General features: G+C 35.4%; 2 protein-coding genes across 3 annotated transcripts; one reads left to right on the forward strand and one right to left on the reverse strand.

The window, feature by feature from the left end:
• The first annotated feature begins 11,165 nt into the window (after positions 1 to 11,165).
• On the forward strand, positions 11,166 to 12,316 carry LOC105831828 (28S ribosomal protein S17, mitochondrial). Its single transcript, XM_012672253.3, has 4 exons — positions 11,166 to 11,331; positions 11,421 to 11,537; positions 11,659 to 11,735; positions 12,064 to 12,316. The coding sequence occupies exons 1-4, from the start codon at positions 11,188 to 11,190 to the stop codon at positions 12,242 to 12,244; spliced, it is 519 nt and encodes a 172-aa protein (XP_012527707.2). The 5' UTR covers positions 11,166 to 11,187; the 3' UTR covers positions 12,245 to 12,316.
• LOC105831825 (RNA polymerase II subunit A C-terminal domain phosphatase) lies at positions 12,317 to 17,069 on the reverse strand. Of its 2 annotated transcripts, none has more exons than XM_012672250.3 (7): positions 16,628 to 17,069; positions 15,878 to 16,181; positions 15,536 to 15,780; positions 14,685 to 15,444; positions 14,448 to 14,615; positions 13,920 to 14,205; positions 12,317 to 13,250 (listed from the first exon to the last, which is right to left on the reverse strand). In XM_012672250.3, exons 1-7 carry the CDS (start codon positions 16,864 to 16,866, stop codon positions 12,928 to 12,930), a joined length of 2,325 nt encoding a protein of 774 aa, XP_012527704.1. In that variant the 5' UTR covers positions 16,867 to 17,069; the 3' UTR covers positions 12,317 to 12,927. The 2 variants fall into 2 exon arrangements, with proteins under 2 accessions (XP_012527704.1, XP_012527705.1); XM_012672251.2 differs by having other exon boundaries at positions 15,878 to 16,189; positions 16,628 to 16,762.
• Between the last annotated feature and the right edge of the window lie 780 nt (positions 17,070 to 17,849).

Raw genomic sequence — 17,849 nt, forward strand, 5'->3', positions numbered from 1 at the left:
ATGTAAATTTTTAGCCGCTAAATAATCCGAATATGAAATGTCTCTATTACATTAGGATTTTAAAAAGATTCATGTTTACCTAGACACATACACACACACACAATTTCGTGTAACACAGTATAATTAACGTTAGTATAATGTTGTCAATGTTATCGTAATAATTAAGCTGTATTGAAATTGTTGACGCGACAAAAGTTTGGGGTGCCACATGAGACGCGATGTACATAGATGTATGTACAGTGGCGCGGGTGTCCCGGCAATTATTCTTCTAGAGTCCGGAGTCGAAGCAGATCCGTAAATTACGGCCTGTTTACGGCCCAGGGAAAGGCATTACCTCGAGAGCAATAAATGTCGGCTAGAGAGAATATCACCTGGAGTGTGTACACATGCCCCAACGATTAACGTCAAGATTCAGGCCACTCTGCCGCGGCTTTTCCCCCGCTGACTTATGAACCGAGCTCTTCGAACGGCCGGTATTCGAGTATCGATTTACGCTAAATCCCTACGCATAAAATGCAATAAATGTACTTTTTATAAATTATTGCCGTCGCATTGATCGTTAATTTAGCGCGGGTTAATTTAGCAAGATATCGAGTTCCAATCGTGAGTCACTATAAAAAAGCGATATATCAGCAACATATGTAGATACTGAAAAAGGGATACATTTAGTAACTCAACATTTACGAATCGATAAATTAATTTTGCATAAACAAAATTGACTGACGTATTCTGAAAATATAATGATAGAACAAACTTATTATTATGTGTATAATTTCATGCAACATTTACGTCAGTCTAACATCAATTTAACGTCAACCAGGGATCACTGTTACATGATTCATTGCATTATTTGCATGTTTCGAGTTCTGCAGGATGGAAGCACATCTACCATTCCTTCACCATCTCTTCGTCTCCATCGTTCTACCCTAGCAACGTCACCTGCGACGTTGTAAATTACAGATCATTCAGAATGTATCGAATAGACAATACGTGAGCTGTAACAGCACTGTACCATTGACGCGTTGTTGTTCTTTAAAAATTAACACCGGTACAGAAGACATAGTACACGTTCACGTGTCTAGCGTAGAACCGCATCGATTTGGAATAAATCTACCGCAAGATTTACAAAATGATTTAATTTATTTGTGGTACTTATTATATAAATAGCTTAGTTACAGTCGAATCTAGAAAATGTAGATGAAAATGTACATATGACAACACTAACGTTCATAATCCATCTCATGATACTCATTTTCGAAAATTAAAAATCAATGTTCAGGAAAAATGAAAATCAGATGCAATTAATATGACCTAAAATTAAATATATTCTGTTTAAAAATACATAATACGTTTGTCTCTGCTCCGAGTCATTGTTAGTGGCAATATCTTTGGAATTTATGTCAATATGATCACTGCTCTCTCATCGCGGTCTGATTCTTATTTGTCCTAGATATTATTCTATAATTTTAGTTCAAAATGTCGTATTATTGTGTTATATCATTGACACAATATGATTCTGATATTAAAGTATGATACCAAAAGCAAGCGAAAAATTTTGGATCTAGTAATTTTTTAAAAAATGTGAGTGTTTAACGTATAACAGAAATCGTGTGTGCAACATAGAAGAGAATTAAAAATTGAGATAAATGCATAGTTATCCTGCAGGATTACATTCCTTGCCACGGTTAAAGGTCTGACACTTAAATTTCAGTCATTTTTCAGCGACGCCTACAGCATCTCTCACAAACTTCACGCCTGCCAAATACACGCAACGGTGTTCCGCGTTTTCGAGGACGACGTTGTTACCAGTAATACTCCAAAATTGCTTCGCAACCATTGAAGAAGCTTCGAGGACGACGAACGGCAAGGAGATCAGAAGCAGATTTGTTCGCGGTAACTACGAACGTGGAAAATCGCTGGCACACTCGCACGTCATCGTCGAAGTGCCGGAAACAATGACGTGCCTTGTCGCTCTCTTGCACGGACAGGAGCGAAAATTCTACTAAGTAAGGAGAACTCGACGTGAAATGATTAGGCGATTCAAATGCATCTTATCTCGCGCATCGACACGGGAACTAGACGCTGAAATACTCATACCCGACGTCCTTTCGGGCCACCTATAAAGGGAGATTACCCGGCCGCGTTGCCATTCGAGCGAGGAAATTTTTCACGAAGCAACATCTGCCGGCAGCCGGTACCCTACTCCGCCCTGAGTCGCCGCCGCTCCGAGTCGGCAAACCCTCGCGGGATGAAGGAATGAAGCAAGAAGCGCGACGTCCCTTCAGATCGTTTTAGCTTATCCGATGAAAAAATTACCGATTGCAACAAATTAAGCGAGTCCCTCAGATGCGTACACCGTGCAAGAGTCAGTCTCAATATCCAGCCCATCTACATCTCGCTTTTATTCGTCTTTCTTTACCCGGACTAAAAAATCGATAATTTAATTTTCATTACGTTTACCAAAATATAAATCTTCCGTTCTATTGAATTACACATATTAAAGAAGAAGAAAAAAAAAAGAAATCGAATCATGCTCGTTTCTCGGATGCAGATGCAATCGGGGGATTAAGCGAGATTAAGTTCGTGGGATCCGACGGAGCAGGAAAAAGGTCGAGCGACCGATATCTCGTTGACGGGATCTCGCGGGGTGGGTCCGACCGGGTTCGGGCAACCGAAAGAGAACGAGCGAAAGGAATTCCTCGGAATTCCTTGAAAGGTTCTCGTTCTTGCGCCCTTCGATCCTCCGCCGTTCCTATCTCCCCCGCTCGCCCCCGCACAACGAACCTCTCGAACAAGAAGAGACTTTCGAACACCTACCGACCAGCGCGCGCGCTCCTACGACGGGAATTTACGATAACGTTGAACGGGGGAGGACGCGAGAGGACGGAGGGGATCAGCCGGAGTCTGTGGTTATTAAATCAGGACTCGACGGTGTAGCGTTTCATAAATTCGTTAGATAGGAACTTTACAGCGATAATCTCATTCCCCCGCTCGACGAAACAGCCTCTCGGTTTATGGTCGTCCACTCTCTCTCTCTCTCTCTCTCTCTCTCTCCCCCCCCCTGGTCGCGCGCGACCTCATACCCTCATACGCTTCCTCGTTCGCTCTTTTAAGACCTGCCGCTGCCGTCGACCTGTTTAGAGACCAACCGACGTTATTAACACTAGATTGCCTGATCGATATACGAAATCGGGAAAGCGCGATGGTTATGCATTGTAATTGGAGCGAGAGGAAAATCTGGCAAGTTCGATGAAGTTCGCGAGGTAATTAACGTTAGTTATGGCGAACAATATTGTTATTATAATATATTTGCACCGAGAGTTTTTTAATTAGTTGAAATTCGATCCGCTTACGGCAGAAGAATATAGCGAATCTCGATCTTTCGCTATATTAATAAAAAAGCAATGTATATTAATTATAATATAATACGAGATCATGGTTGAATGTAAATCAACATACATTACACTTGTAATGTAAATGAACAGATAGCCAATGCCTTACCATGTTGAAAGCCATAGCGAGGACATTAGTTGCCGTGTTCTACACTTTTGATTCTCCCTATCAAGTTAATATTAGTCGTTATAATCCTCCGATGAGCACAGCAACCACACTCGATGTTCCTCTATTATTCAAATTGCATGTATGTCGTAATATGCTTGAAACGTCTAAGTGTAATTCGGGCAGGTAGCACAATCCATTTGCCTGAAAAGCAAAGTTCACGTCCCGGCGGAAAGCCACACCATAATACGAAATTTATCAGTCGGATGGGATTGTTCTCAGTCGGTGCGTTAGCATAATTGAGGTGTCCTTTCTGAATATTATCCGATTTTTTTTTAAATTTTGACCATAAACGTAAATTGCAAATTATTTCGATTGCACGACCACGCAACCGTTACTTAACTTTAGCTTTGAAGTAGATTCGGTCATTCAACAGTTAAAAGGCGGTTCTCCGTTACGGAGAGGGACTCCGGCCGACTCCCTCGTAATGAATCGGGACAAAACGAAACCTTACAAAAGAGTACTTTTCCGGATTCGGTAGCTGTGTCTTCTTAGATGCTTATGCTTTCAATAGCCCACAACAGCGACTAAACTTGTTTGTCGTGTACTGTTTTTGATAGGTAAAGAAAAAGCGATTTCTAAATATCAAATTCGATGGAAATCGTGCCTTTTTTCCAGCAAAGAAAGAAGGAGACACGGAAGGAAAGATTTTTTGCAAACACAAAGATATATTTTGTAATCTAGGTAATCTATTAATCAAAGTATACATTCAACTATTTTTTGGTAATGTTTATACAAATTATGTATATGAAATTTCTAATATTGAGAAAATTAATATATTTTTTATCTCTATAACTGTTAATCATTTTTCCCTGTTTGTTTTTAGAAAAAAATCTCGGAAAGGATCCGTAGCGAGATGAAAGATATGATGGATGAGGCAGAACCTTCGAACCTAACTTTGCAATCATCTGTCGCGCGATCTCTGTGCAGTATAGGGTCGCGTTGTCCTGCGGCAACAAAGGATCTTCTCGATTGACGAGAACAAGTTGCCTTTACCGAAGTTCTTCGTGTGAGTTCGTTACACTCTGTGGTTATAATATAAATCACGACAACCGATAGAACTCAGTTTTTGCTTGAAATAGCTCGAAATAAATTATTCTTTTCGAAGAAACGCATAAAGAGAAAAAACTTCACGGAAGTTAAGGTCTAAGGATCACTTTTATAAGTGGTTCATTAGTTAACAACTACATCCACGTAAAGAACTCTTTGCATGTATGAGTTGGTCTGTCAATAACTTACTCTTATTTCATTGTGTCAGAAATAAGCATATTTTACCAAATTTTTTTATCCTGAATTTCTATTAGTCTGGGTTTTGTGTTTAATAATATAAGACAAGTTATTCTGTTTAAAACCAGCTGTTAAAAAACCAGCAAAAATAAACTTTTTGAAATACAAATTAGGCTTAGAAATTTTACAGGATGCTAACAGGTAATAATGTGACCCTCGTACATTATTGTGTGAAAGATTCGTTTCATGTGATGATTCGATGATTTTCCGGCTCATTTTTACTTTACTGAAGTGACTTGATCTTGAAGTTTATTTTTTCTTACATCATAAAAAAATCTATTATTATAAAAACAATAAAAAAAATTTTTTAATCTTAAAATGTTGTACAATACTTTAATGATAGTATTAGATTTATATTATATTTATGCTATTTATATTTAATTAATTTTTTGTAATTTATTCCTAGATATTAAATAAGAAAACTATATAAACAATTTTTAGAAATATGTACAGGTATAGAATACTTATGAAATAAATATATGGTGATCTCAAATAAATTATTGCAAAGAAGACTTTTCTCCTTTAACTATTAAACAAAATTGCAAAATTCATATGACTTGTACAGGGGGAAGAAAAAGAGACCTGTAACGGCTATTGGTGCACGTTTGCTTCGTTCCTACCCACAATCCAAAAAATGGATAACGTGGGAAATGAGGTTCTCAACAGGCTTTCCACCGTATGCTCATGCGGTTTTCCTTTCAAGAATCAACGCACCGCAATAACCAGCCGATACACTACACGTGCTTCGCATTGAGTCGCAACATTCAAAAAGCTATTACACAAAATGAAAGTAGGTTTCAAAGGGCAAGAACCGCGCGGGGGAGGGAGCAAAGGATCACGATAGGTGGACAAAGCTGTCGACCAGATGAACAGGAAGGGAGTGTAACATCCCGTGACATCCTCTCTCACACGCGTCGACACCGTCCAATCCCTTAGGGGCTTCGCTGGGTTATAACGTTTCGAGTACAAGTTAGATGGCCCATGACCTCGTCCATAGCTTCATACTTTGGGCTAAAATTTACGTGGAAGTAAAGCGTCGCATTGTACCGGAAATTTCCGACGTGTACAATTATATTTACAAATAATTGCCATTCTATTTCATTTGAAAATTTAATAGAAATCGCCAACGGAAATTAATGGATATCTGTGCCAAGGCAAAAGTAAACATGCATAGAAAATTTGTTTAATTCTTACACATCAATCATATCATTTTATGTTGTATATTTCAACATATCTATTGCGTAATTTATGAAAAATGTTAGCTAATGTTAATATTATATAAATACAATTTTTGTATAAACAGAATTCTTTCATATTATTTTAATAGTACAAATAAATTACGATTTCTTACAGAGATTTGTAAAAATAGGAAACAGTGTGACTGTGAGACGAATAATTTAATCTATTAAACAAAATGTTGTTCGACGGTATCAGACGACTGTAAAACTGGCGGAAGGAAGGCGCGGGTTGCGAACAATCGTAGCTTATGATGATTGATTCAGTGTACGGAATAGAAGGGTCGGAACCGGGGTGTAAAAGAACCCTCCATTCTCACTCTCCCCCTCTCGTCCACCCTCTCTTGGTCCCCCATAAATCAAAGAACGATTACACGTGTAAATATACTGGTCCTAGCTCCAGGCACCAGCTGTGCTTTACGGAAATACCCCTTATACTCTGTTTATCTACGAATCAGTATGCGTGAAAAATCGCAAACGATCGCACGTTTTGCCGCGCCTGAGAGCGGAGAAAATCAGCTTGTCGCACGGGATCGCGCCGATCAGCCGCGAAATACCGAAGATAAACACACTAAGAGGATTCTTTTCTCGTTACATGACGACGTGTACTATATATTGTTTCCCACAAATACGTTTCTAATTATAATATAATAACATAATAATGTAATAACGTTTCTAATATACATATAATAGGAATAATAACATAATAACACAATAACGCGTCTAATTATAATATAATATTCTACAAATACAAAATGTATTCTAACTTGCAAATAAATAGGAAATATAATGCATTAAATCGCTTCATAAGGCATTTGATGTTAGTAGGCAACATGCTAACATTAATATATTAGTTATTATTTGTATTTATAATTATATTTTTTATTTATAATTATATTTGTATTTATAATTATATTTTATAATTATAATTATTAAATGTTATATAACTGCTGTAAAATAAGAACATAAATTATTTTCTATAATTACTTATAAAATCGCTTTACTATTCTGTCCGCCACAGCCGATGCAGCTATCGATCTGTCTGCATCATAATCTCCATTACGGTTCGTCAGAAGATTCTTTTATGTACCTATGCCACAGCGCATAATAAAACTTCGAGAAACTTTATCTGATTTTCCGATGTGACGTCGCGGTTTCATTTAGCCGTAATGTAAAATTTCAAGAGCGACAAATATCATCAACGATCTGACGGTGTTTGCGTGCGTGGGCCGTGTGCATCAGGACGAGGAGTTTAATTTATGCGTTCATTTGTGCAAGATCGTTGAACTGTGACCACCGAAGCGCGACAGCAATCGCGAGGCCATATTTATATGGAAATCCCGACGCGCTGCTTTTGAGAACGGGATAACGCAGATGCCAGCTTCGAAACAAACTGCGAATGTCGAGACGCGAGTTAATTGAAGAATGAAAAAAGATAATAATGTCGCAAGATTTTTATCCGCCGCCGTACAAATAATCGTGTTATATAAATGCAACTCGGTTTGGATGATTAACGTTTCAACAGTGATCTCAATTTCGAAAGTTAGCCTTGAATATTATCTACATCTCAGCAGTGATTTCAATCTCGAAATTCAACTTACACATATTTGTATCTCTTATTATTGCATAAAGAATGCAACGGCCGAAGATATTATGCATTAGCAGCATATTTTGCACGGTGAACGAATGAAAATGAGATCAAGTTTATCAATACGCGAGTTATTATACACTAATGTTACTATTCTTGTTTATATCTGTGTGACTGAAGATTTATTCGGCGCGCAGTTTGATGAACTTAAAAAATAAAATCACGGAAGAGACATTAGCACGAAGATTCAGCTGTGACTGAACAAGACTCGTCTTTAATTAGTTGTCTCCTTATTAATCTATATTCTTTTATTATTGTTTATATATTAGTATGTTCCTCACCGCGTGAAATAGAAGATTTTATGTCGATATTCCAGCACACTCAAATCATCATTTGTGAGCGAATATTCGCTCGACGCGTCGATCTCACGCGATATTTTCGCATAACTCGCGTTATTCCATCTGATCTCGCTGTTGTCTCCGGAAACCGAATGAATCCGCAGACTCGGGGGCGCGGCGTCGTAATAATGGAGGCAACGACCGATTTTTCTATCGACAATGGAATTTCCTGGATGACTGACGGCTCGGTCGTCAACCGATTCGCTGAGCGATCACCCGTGAATTCCCTCGCTCCTTTGCATTCCACAGTAACAACAGGGTTCGCAGATGCACGGTTCCTTCGTGTGCGCGTTCGTATTACGCAAAACGAGGGGAAACGTGCACATACGGAGGATAAGAGCAATATATTTCAGAATATCCGGTCTTTGATGTACAAAGATTGATCTGCCGTATTTTCCATGACCTTTATCTTTGCATCAGTTTGCAAATTCCTGCGAGATATCTATTTGTTTTATATACTTTAAACTGTATATCGGGTTGCAAATTGACAATTATATTTTGTGATTATTTATTTATAATGTAGGTAAAGTAGAAATTGTATTCTCTTATTTCTACATTGAAAGCTGTAAAAGTTAAAATGTAATGTGATTAAATATTATTATTACACGTCCAAATTTTCATCAGGAAGATATCATCCAAATTTTCTCAAAACTTCATATATTTAATCTTCAAATATAATGGTAACTTTTAATACAGAAATTTTTAACGTAATTATATGTTATATTTATAACTTCTCTAACAACACATAAATTTTAATAAACTTTTGTAAATAAAATTAGTTTTTTCGGTCTTTTAATCTTACAAATTACAATATTACTTCGTCTTTTAAAGGTTTTTTGTATTCTTTCTTAAGAAACATCTTGCAATTTAAAGGGATTAAAGATTTAATAATTACACAATGTCATTGTAAATCGAAGGTCGATCACACAAGGGCGTACATGCAAGTTCTATTACGTAATCGCATAATTTCCTAACCGCGTTAGTGCATCACGTTGCAAGTCTACCGAACAGAAGACAGCGTATGGATCTGTTCGCCTCAGTAGCTTATGCACGTAACGTGCAGCAATCGAAGGGTTAAATGTAATTTACCTTCGACGGGAACCTAGAGGAAACTTCATGGTACGTTCACGCAGCTTCAGCCATGTGATGTGTCGCGGATAATGCATAGATGCACAGTGGTTCTCAGAATATATAGAATAGACATGAATCGTGAAGCATAGAGATTATGATATCTTTGTCGACAAAATTGCCTCTGTCTTTGTTCACAAACCCCTTAAAATTTTAATCAATATATTCCAGAAACCAGGAACGTCGTAAAACGCGATCTAATAATTACTTCATTTTATGTATTTTGTGAACATATACGTGCATACAACACCCACTATATTATTGACGAAGGAAGCGCTTAATTAAGCCCACCATCGTGGAAAACTAAAGTTGCTCTGTTAGTAATTGGATATTAATTATTATCTCGGAACTCCTTAGCTTCACCGTTGTAGAGCTTGTAAGTGAGTCTACTTAGTACTTACAAGGTTGTACTTGGCTACATCCGTAATCTGATCAATTAGATAAATTTACTGCTTATATTATGTACTGAGAGAGAGAGAGAGAGAGAGAGAGAGAGAGAGAGAGAATCCAGTAATTTACGTAAATTAAAGTAAATTTAATAACAACGATAAATTAAGATCATAAAAGATAATACAGAATATAAGTAGTTTATGAAAAAGGCAGTTAAACAATATTGGTTTTTTATTACATGATTTCCCCGAAGATTTTAGAAAAATTGTTTTCTCGTTGATAACGTCTGTTGCAATACATCGATATATTTCTATAAATACTGCATGCACCACTTTGACCGCAATAACGCCACTATTTCTAGTGCGATTCTCTTCGGATATTAATAAAAAATTTGTTACCAGTCTTTTTGATAGAAGTATTAATAAAACAATAAAAACGAAGATGTTTTTTATAAATATTTTGGTATATTATTTTTACGTGTGTATATTAAGCATATTAAAATATGACCAAAAAATCATGTTGTAAATAATCTGTAAATGACAAAATTGAAACCTTCACAAAAGCAATACTTTGTAGTAATGTTTTCAGATCTACTTTTTCAGTAAAAAATGCAATCTCGCGAACATTGCATTCTCTCTCTCTCTCTCTCTCTCTCTCTCTCTCTCTCTCTCTCTCTCCCTCTTTCTCTCTAGTTTTTAATTTCTCTAATCCGTCAAAGTACTTTCCATTGCGTGCATGCATTAGCCAGTACGATGGAAATTCTATTCTCTTCATTCGCATTTTTTTTTATATTTACTGCATTCGAAACAAGACAAATACAGCCTTCGTGCGTAGAAGAGGAAAAAGATAATGATATATGTAGAAAGCGTAGCTGAAAACAAATGTAACGTGCTATGCAATAAATAAAGAGTTCTCCATCGGGACTTCTTCAACAAAAACTCTAACTTATGTCCATTTTCACTAATTAACTTTGTAAATTAACTTTAATTTATAATCTTCATCCTTTTCTAGTTTTAAGAATTGAAAAAAGTAGAGGGTAAAGTTAAAAATTAATCTACATAAAAGTATACATTGATTTGGACATACATTAATTAGAATTGGACATACATTAATCAGGATTGAGTAATAATTAGTTGAACAGTTAAAAATTAAATAATAAAGTTATAAAAATTAATAACTTTTGATTTAGTTTTAGTTAAATTATTTAATTTTTAATTTTAACTAATAGTTATTTTTAAAACAAATAAGCTTTATTTTTTCCCAAGTTAATTTATCTAGATAAAAAAATTATTTAAAAAATTACATTTCCATATGAGAAATAATTTTAAAAAGAATTAACTTATTTAATTTTGGTGGAGATGAATATTAATCGGAGGTTAATTCAATTAAAATTGTTTACAATTTTTTTTAGGTTTCTAACTACATAATCCGTTTAAATTTAATATTTGTATATGTTAGAATAAAATTACTAATTTCATCTTTGTTAACACAGGCATTAATTGATAAATTAATTGGAGTTGCGCAAAATCACGCATGCGTAGTGTATATACGCTAGTAGTACAGGGCTACACTACAGGGGTACAGCGTACAGGCGATCAGATGAATGATCATTCATTTAAAGATGGCCGCGAAAGTAGCGGGTAAGACCGCGTTGCGGTATTTTATGGGAACATGCGTGCCTTCATCGAAGCTGAATGCCGCGAAAGTAAGAGTACCGCGTTTACAATTCGACGATCACATTCACATGGTCAGTATATATATCCGTGTCATACACTGTATCCAATATTTATCTCCAGTATATATTGAGGTTATATTTTCTTCTTGGTTTTTCAACAGTACTTCAAGGAGAACGATTTCATTTATGCCCACGATCCGAAGAAATTGTGCAAAACCGGCGACGTGGTTTTGATAAAGACGTTACCAGAAAAATTAACGCGCCTGATTACACATGAGGTATGTATCGTTCTGCTTGACACTGTTTAATCTCTATCACTGTAAAATTATGTTACAACAGGATTAGATTTGAGTAAGTAAAATTTGACGAGTGTATCTTACTAAATCAAAATCTGTATAGGTTGTTGAGGTAGTGTACCCTCTAGGTGATATAGTAGATCCAGTCACAGGGAAGAAAGTTATCGCAAGTAAATATAGGTATGTATACTATTAAAAGTTTTATGAAATTGAGAATATTTTATTTATTTGCTACAACACAATGACATAACTCAAAAATTATCATTTTAAGTTGTCTGCAAAAGAAAGAATTTTGATGAAAATTCAACACACAAAAGCTAATACTTTTATTTCTCTGTATTCAATAGAGTAAATTGTTATATCAAAATCACGCTTAAAAATGTTACAATATTTTAATGATTCAAAATCTTCAAACTGGAAAACTCATTTTTTTGTAGCAAGTAATTTATAATGTAAGTGTATTCCATATGAGTAAATTGTCACATTTCTTTTTATTTTATAAAATTAGGGAAGATATAGAGGAAGAGAGCAAATTATATGGCATAACAGACTCAGCCTTTGATTACTCAAAAGCACCACGAAGAGGGAAATTCGAAGGTATACGAGACTTCACTCACAAAAAGTCATATCTAAAATATTATGAAGATCCTAATGATCCACAAACAGATACCGTTCCGTCAGTATCGTAAAATATCATTGTATTCGGAAAGTTAGTAATTAATAAATTTTTAATGTTCAATAAAAACTGTACGTTGTGCAAATTATGGACGTACTACAAGTTTTTATTTTTCAATTCTCTGATACATTCAGGGATTTCAATACAAAAGCTTACTTAATATCATCAACGTTCCATGCAATAGCTCTAAAAATATTAGAAAATAAATTTTTCATTCTCTAAAGTTATATTTATATATTATATATACATAAAGATAAAATTGGTTTTGCGCGGATATATTCTTACATGAGAAAATATCTCGTAAATATGTTCAATGGCACATGTGTTATTCACAGTGCTATGTACTATCCACAAATTATTCTTAAAGAATAGTTACTTATATTTATCTCTCACGCAAGGCTAACGACTGATCATGACGCTTAAATATATGTGCAAAATTTGAAAATTTAATATAGAACAATTGTTCGAGAATCTTTACTCATTTTTCTTGTTTCATAGATTATTTCAATCTATTCGTTTCAAATTGCATATATTTTTACAAGATTTTACTCTGATTTTGTATCAGAGTACACAAATAACGTAACATTGATTTTTATCAATAACCCTGGTTCGGCTATCGAACTTGAAATTTAATAATAATAATGCCAAACATCTTGAATTTAAGTCAGTAGTTAAATACTAATAGTCAAATACATGTCACTCAGAAAGAAATTCTCGTTCAAGTGCAGCACCTAATGCATTCCATTCTCTGTCATCTTCATTATCTTCTTCGAGATCGTCCACAGAATCCTGCGAGTTATCGCCTAGATCCAAATCGTCAGGTAATTCTCCTCCTCTTCTAAAACGTGCAACAAGATCGTCGTCATCACTGTCGTTATTGTCATCGTCATCACTATCACGATTGTCATCGTCATCACTATCACGATTGTCATCGTTATCCTTGGAAGAACCTTTATCAGAATTGCCATTGTAAATCTTTCTCTTCTTTTTTCTCGAAACACCCAATTGTTCATCTACATCTGTAACATATATGTACATATATATATATGTGTGTGTGTGTGTGTGTGTAAATCTATATATACATATATGTATATAAAAGAAAAATTTTTATTCAATCTTATAAGTATAAAATTACAACTAAAAATTATACTTTTTAATCAGTTGAAAAATATTAAAATATATTTAAATAACATATATAACTCATAAAAAAATAAAGTATTAAATAGCTCAACATTAAAACAGTTGCTTATTTAAAAAATGTGAATTTGACACACACACACACACACACACTAAGAATTTTAAATCAAAAGGTCTTATTCTGATAAACAAACTCTGCGAAATATTAAATTCAATCCCACAAGAATAAATTCCAGTACTGTGTCGCTCCTTGGAGAATAAAAAATTTAAAACAATAAGAAAATTTTAAAAATAAGTTTGGTCCTCCAGAGAAAATGGACAAGAAGTTTACTTCTTTCTGTAAAATTGTAATTGTAATGAAAATAATTTTGGGAACTTTGGCACAGGACATTTTAATGTAAGGAAATGATTAGAATAAATTTTTAATATTGTAATACATGTGTGTGTATGTTTTCTGATTTTTGTAATGTTCTCTGTGTCTGTAATTTTGTATTATAATAAAATTACGGACAGAATGTATCCGAATTCTGTCGCGTATTACAAATTCTTACCATCTCCATTCACAGAATCTTCAGAATCAGAACTCAGACGGCGTGTCCGTGTACCATATTCTTCCGTGTCATCCGCATCTTCCGTGTCATCCGCATCTTCCTCGTCTTCAAAAATCATATCTTCCATGTCCTCGTCTACTTCCTTATCCATAATTTCGATTTCCTCTTGAGTAAATGACATTAATGGGTTGATGGAATTGGCAAAGGAGTTTGTATTATCACTTTCTATGTCCTCTACGCGTTCCGGACTACTACAGTGCGGTGGTGGTACTCTCGATCCGCGTGCCTACGATACTTCACGTTTATTATTAATGCCGATCAGGCTGCAGCAACTTTATATGTTAATATTTTGTAATTTAAAAATTGGTTTTTGTTAATAATACATAATATAAATAGCCTTAAAAAAACTTTATATTTAATTAATCCTTATGCCTATTAACGAGTCAAGGTTTATTTTGTATTACAAACCCCTTTCTACTCTTTTTATATAATATATAACTTAAGATCATAAAATTATGGCATTTGTACCTGTGACGTGAGAGGAAACAGGCGTTCGTCCACATGCTCCCAACGTTCGGCGCACGTCCACAACCAATCTGAATTTACAATTTTAATGTTTGCGTCTTTTCTAGCTGCATTTGCCTTTGCTGTACCCTTTCTAATAGCAACCAAATGCGTGGTCTTCTCTGTCAAATCCTGATAAAATTTTGTTATTTATAGAAATATGATAAAATATTGTAAAAATAACAAATAACATTTCATTACTTGAGTCACTTCCGCACCAAATGCTCTTGCAACTTTATATGCACGGCTTTGGTGAAGCTTTTGATGAGTGGGTATCAAGCCACTGAAAGTCAAGCATAATCCTTTTAGAACTTGAGATCGCACTCGTGGAATTATATCTCGCAAAGACTTTCGAGTATTTTCTTGATCCAGTGTAGCATAAAACTCTGTATGAATTCTTCGAAGAATATCTTCTAAGTATAATAGATAATCATCGTCATCTTCATCTATTATATTATTTTCCTGCTTTGGTGTCGTTTGCTTATTATCTGTTTCCACTTTATCAATTTTCGTTACTTCTTCATCTGTTTTATCATTCTCTTTTTCAGTATTAGACTCAACATTGGATTCTATATCCTTTTCAGTATTCTCTTTGGTATCTTCTTCTGTCTCATTTTTTGTATCTTTCACATTGTTTTCAGTCTTTTCATCTTTTTCATCTTCATGATTCGTTTCTTTCACAGAGGGATTGTCTAACGATTGTTTGGCTTCACTTAACGATTGAGTTGCATCATTTTTGCTATCTTTATTTTCCGAAACATTTGTACAGGATTCATCTTCATTCGCTAATTCCGATGAACGCGATACATCAGCCTTTTCCAAGCCTGGTGGTGCATTAATATCTCCAGTGTGGCGGAAAAAATGATAAGGTTTTACTTGAACCAGATTTCCACATCCCTGCCATACGTCTTCCCTATCATCTATGATACATACTAAGTCATCACCACATGGAAATAAAGCTCTGCAATAAATGAAATAATAAAAAAATGTGATCTCTGAATATTTATCTCTAATAATATTATACAAAATTTAAGGTAGGAATTTATAAATACTTGAGATTTGCAGTTTTGGATGCTGGATCGAAACATTCGTCTCTAGAAAGTATCCTGTGGGAGAACAGGACTTTATCTTTATCTAGCAATGACGCAACAGTGTGCGCATAAACTCTTGCTCCAAAAGTACAAATGTGCAATTCATACAAACGACTCATTTCCGAGAGAAAATGCCGGGTGTTCGGTCTTAACCGAGTATGATACCATGGGGAGTTCGGCCCATACAGTTGAAAATGGAAAACGTCCTGTAAAACAAGCAAAATTTAATTATTTTCACAAATTCTATACTAACAGTTCTTACTATGGAGCATTATGTCACCATAATAAAATATTCATGCGTACTTTTAAAGTAGGTGGAATATTATCATTTGTAGTATGAACAATTGTTTGATCGAGATCTACAAGCAGCACTAACTTCCGGTCCTTTAAAAGACGCTGCTCGTCCTCCTTCCCAATTTTCTCTGCTAATTCTGGACACACTTTTAACTCCGGTATGCTGTGTACCATAGGCACACTGGCTTGAGATATTCCAACCACGTTTCCATCTTTACTGGTTTCTTGTACCCTCAGGTCAGCACCACACTCTGCACACAAGTCTATCATCACAGTGGGATGTGTACATCCTTCCAATAGAGCTATCACTTGCCTGGAACACTAATCGACTATGCAGATATCACAAAATTCAACATTTTTTTCAATAAGATGTATAATTGTTTCATTTGGAAAATGCCCCCACATGCAATAGAATAATTTTATAAAATCTTTATCTTAAGAATATCATAGCATTTATTTTAAAAGAATATACAGATATTCATCTTTTCTCTACTTGTAAAAATGGAGCAGAAACTCTCTATCTCATCGCTCAAGAATTAAAGATTTATCAGTTTATGTTACAGATGCAATGTGTCAGTTTAAGACCTTTACAAAATCTTTACAAAATTCATTGTTTAAAACAAGGTAACAGAAAATATATGCATATTCTTCATTCGAAGGTACTTAAGGTTGGCAATTCTGCGAACTTTTCAGCATGACGACGTCACAAGAGCTCACGTAACTACCATTCAAAACAAATATTAGGAGAAAGATGCATACCCCGGTTGGACGACGTCACCCTCCTTGGCGAGAAGCTGCTTGACACGACCGAAGTTCGTGGCCCGCAGCTTCCGCTCGGGCTCCTTGGTCTCCTCGTCGTCCCCGACGGCGGGCAGCGTCGCATTCTGGTACAACAGCAATATTCTGCCCGCCGCGACCATTGTGTCGCAGCGTACCCTCCATTTCAGGATTTTCCCGGGCGACCCGTCTGACGGAAATGTGACCTCTATCGCTGCCATAATCGCGCGCCCGCGCTCATCCGGAGTGCAACGACAAGGCGGCTCGACGATCGGCTCCGGGACAGGGGATGCTGTCGTACCTTCTTAACCTCGCACTCGAGAGTACTCTGTTCTCGCGTTTTTGCGCGGGAGACAAAAACAACGCGGGACATAAACACGACCTCACGTCAACATCGATCGAGAGGCGCGCGCGAGTCCGCTCGGACACATGCGCGTGTAAAGCGGAAAGAGAAAGGAAGACGCGTGACCGAATGTGATTGGCGAAGGCCTACCTTGGCGATCGCGTGGACATAAAAGATAGGATCTCGACTCTCGACTGCCATAAAGATTTTTGACGAGATAATAATCGAGTAGAACGGAGCGGAGCATAAAAGAACGTATCAGCGAGATTGATTGACACTGTTGCGTCACTGCGAGATGTACTTGTTAATTTAAATGTCTCTTCTTTCTCATTATCTTTAGATCATATTATTGGCGATCATATTATCGTTTTTTATATTTTTATTATAAATTATTGAAAAAAATCATAGTTTTATGTACGAATAAATATAAATAATTTAAAAAAACCAACTTTTAGATAAACTTCATCTGTTGTGAATTTCTCAGAAAAAATTAATATATGTCTACAAATGTAAGCTTATTATTTTCTTATATTAATTAAATACTTTACTAATAATAATTATCTTATTAATTATTAATTTTCGATATTAATCTTAATTTCTATGTGCTTTATTTTTTTAATAATTTGATATATTAATAAATATACATATATATAATATTTTAAAATAATTTTAAATGTAAGAATATCGCTTCATCTATTAAACAGGCAATGGAAATGATGAAAATTATAATTTAGCAAAAAGAAATTGCAAAAACATGTTATGAGCTGAATGAAATGAATGACAATTCATTCATCGAAATATAGCGTGACAACCCATCATATATCTAAGTGCTCCATGCTGCTCTCGCTGCTCCATGCCAGC

Source organism: Monomorium pharaonis, chromosome 3 (genome assembly GCF_013373865.1).
Source record: "Monomorium pharaonis isolate MP-MQ-018 chromosome 3, ASM1337386v2, whole genome shotgun sequence".
Lineage (NCBI taxonomy): Eukaryota > Metazoa > Arthropoda > Insecta > Hymenoptera > Formicidae > Monomorium > Monomorium pharaonis.

Coding starts and splice junctions, on each gene's coding strand:
- LOC105831825 (XM_012672250.3), bottom strand. CDS start 16,866: ATGGCAGCGATAGAGGTCACATTTCCGTCAGACGGGTCGCCCGGGAAA. Junction 14,206..14,447: donor TGTTTCCTCTCACGTCACAG/GTACAAATGCCA, acceptor GAAGTATCGTAG/GCACGCGGATCGAGAGTACC. Junction 13,251..13,919: donor AGATTCTGTGAATGGAGATG/GTAAGAATTTGT, acceptor TATATGTTACAG/ATGTAGATGAACAATTGGGT.
- LOC105831828 (XM_012672253.3), top strand. CDS start 11,188: ATGATCATTCATTTAAAGATGGCCGCGAAAGTAGCGGGTAAGACCGCG. Junction 11,332..11,420: donor TCGACGATCACATTCACATG/GTCAGTATATAT, acceptor GTTTTTCAACAG/TACTTCAAGGAGAACGATTT. Junction 11,538..11,658: donor CGCGCCTGATTACACATGAG/GTATGTATCGTT, acceptor AAATCTGTATAG/GTTGTTGAGGTAGTGTACCC.